This window comes from Electrona antarctica, assembly GCF_951216825.1.
Source record: "Electrona antarctica genome assembly, chromosome: 6".
Lineage (NCBI taxonomy): Eukaryota > Metazoa > Chordata > Actinopteri > Myctophiformes > Myctophidae > Electrona > Electrona antarctica.
This window is the reverse complement of record NC_136811.1, coordinates 50,001,567-50,003,405: the sequence shown is the minus strand read 5'-3', so window position 1 is coordinate 50,003,405 and position 1,839 is coordinate 50,001,567. Positions and strand designations below refer to the sequence as shown.

Here is a 1,839-nt window from a genome sequence, read left to right as displayed (position 1 = left end):
ATGTCAGCCACCGCCAATCTGGGAAGAGCCACGAGGCCCAACGGGTCCAGAGCCATGAGGCCCAACGGGTCCAGCGCCGGGCGCAACATCTGCCAGTATAAGCTGGTGCTCCTAGGCGAGTCAGCAGTGGGCAAGTCAAGCCTTGTTGCCCGTTTCGTCAACCACATGTTCACCGAGTTCCAGGACAGCACAGTGGGAGCAGCCTTCATGACCCAGAATGTGCATCTAGGCGACACTACGGTGAAGTTTGACATCTGGGACACTGCGGGACAGGAGCGTTACCACAGCTTGGCGCCCATGTACTACAGAGGGGCCCAAGCCGCCCTTGTGGTGTACGACATCACATGCGCGGAGTCCTTTGCGCGGGCCAAGAGCTGGGTGAAGGAGCTGAAGAGTAAAGGTAGCCCCAACGTGGTCATCGCCTTGTCAGGCAACAAGGCCGATCTCGAAGGCAGCAGAGTGGTGGACTTCCAGGATGCCCAGTCGTATGCAGACAACAACACCTTGGTGTTCATGGAGACGTCGGCCAAGACATCTAAAAACGTGAACGAGATCTTCATGGCCATCGCGAACAGACTGCCTAAGAGCCAGCCACAGGATAAAAGCGGACGGAACCGGGGCGTGGACTTGACAGCTGGCCAGCCATCCAATTCCCATTGCTGTATTATGAACTAAAACTGAACACCCGTCATCCTTTCGCCTCCACGTAACACAGTCTCTCGGTGAGACCGTACGTAAACAAATTCCGCCAATGTCCGAAACATCCCTAATGTGACGTTTCACATGTGCCACTAGTAGCTCTTTTGAAGTGCAGTTTGACTTAGAATATGTCCTCTGCATTTAACCCATCCTAAGACGCATTGAGTAGCCACCATGCAGTGCTTGGGGACCAACAATGCCAGTAGCCCTTAGTGTCAAGGGATGTGACAGGAGCACCAACATGCAGGTCTTTTTGGTGTGGGAGGAAACCAGTGGAAGAAACTCGATGCAAACGCCGGGAGAACATGCAAAGTTCTCCCCATATACTTCACAACTGACCTCGTTAACATTTTGCCCTCACCACTCCTGCTATACCCGTTGTGATGCCCCTGTTACTCCCTGCGACCTGCCAGTTATATTATACTTATTGCCTGTGTTGGGACTAACGTGACAATCACTTTGAGTTTGCAGTCGGGTCATTCTGATTATTAGGTCACTTTTTTCCTATATCGTTTCCCATTGTATGGTTGCTGGAAAAGGAACAAGCTTTTTTTTCTTCTGTTATTTGGGGTCATTTATTAGTGACAAAAGGAGCTGCAATTTGTCACTTCATAAGTAGAGCTGTAGCCTACATTGATTCTTGGAGTCAGGCATAATACAAAAATCACACCCGTGTGAAGTGGTGTAAGGTCTTATATAGACTGATCAGCTGTTCATATGTAGCCTACATTGATTCTTGTCGTTGACTCTTATGGAGTCAGGCATAATACAAAAATCACACCCGTGTGAACTGAGTGGTGCAAGGTCTTATATAGCCTGATCAGCTGTGGTCTGACGTAATGTCAGTGACCATAGTAACCATGCTCATTTTTTTGGGTCCCACGTACAGGTACACACATACATAGACACATAGATACAGACAAAGCTGGTTATTGGAGTGGTTTGCACCACTCAAAAATCACACCTAAACCTAAACCTAAACCTAAAACCTAAACCTAAACATACATCATCACATTCATTGGCGTTCTCACTTTTCACTTTTATCCTCAAGTCCAATCCGGCTAATCACTTGTGGAGTCTGTTTTCTGTCCTCACTTTTTATCCTCAATACGTACAGTACATTGCTCAGCCAATCAAATC

At 48.2% G+C, this 1,839-nt stretch overlaps 1 protein-coding gene across 1 annotated transcript; it reads left to right on the top strand.

The window, feature by feature from the left end:
- On the top strand, positions 1 to 675 carry LOC306925122 (ras-related protein Rab-5A-like; the record flags this gene model as incomplete). Its single annotated transcript, XM_079503800.1, has 1 exon — positions 1 to 675. One exon carries the CDS (start codon positions 1 to 3, stop codon positions 673 to 675), a length of 675 nt encoding a protein of 224 aa, XP_079359926.1.
- Between the last annotated feature and the right edge of the window lie 1,164 nt (positions 676 to 1,839).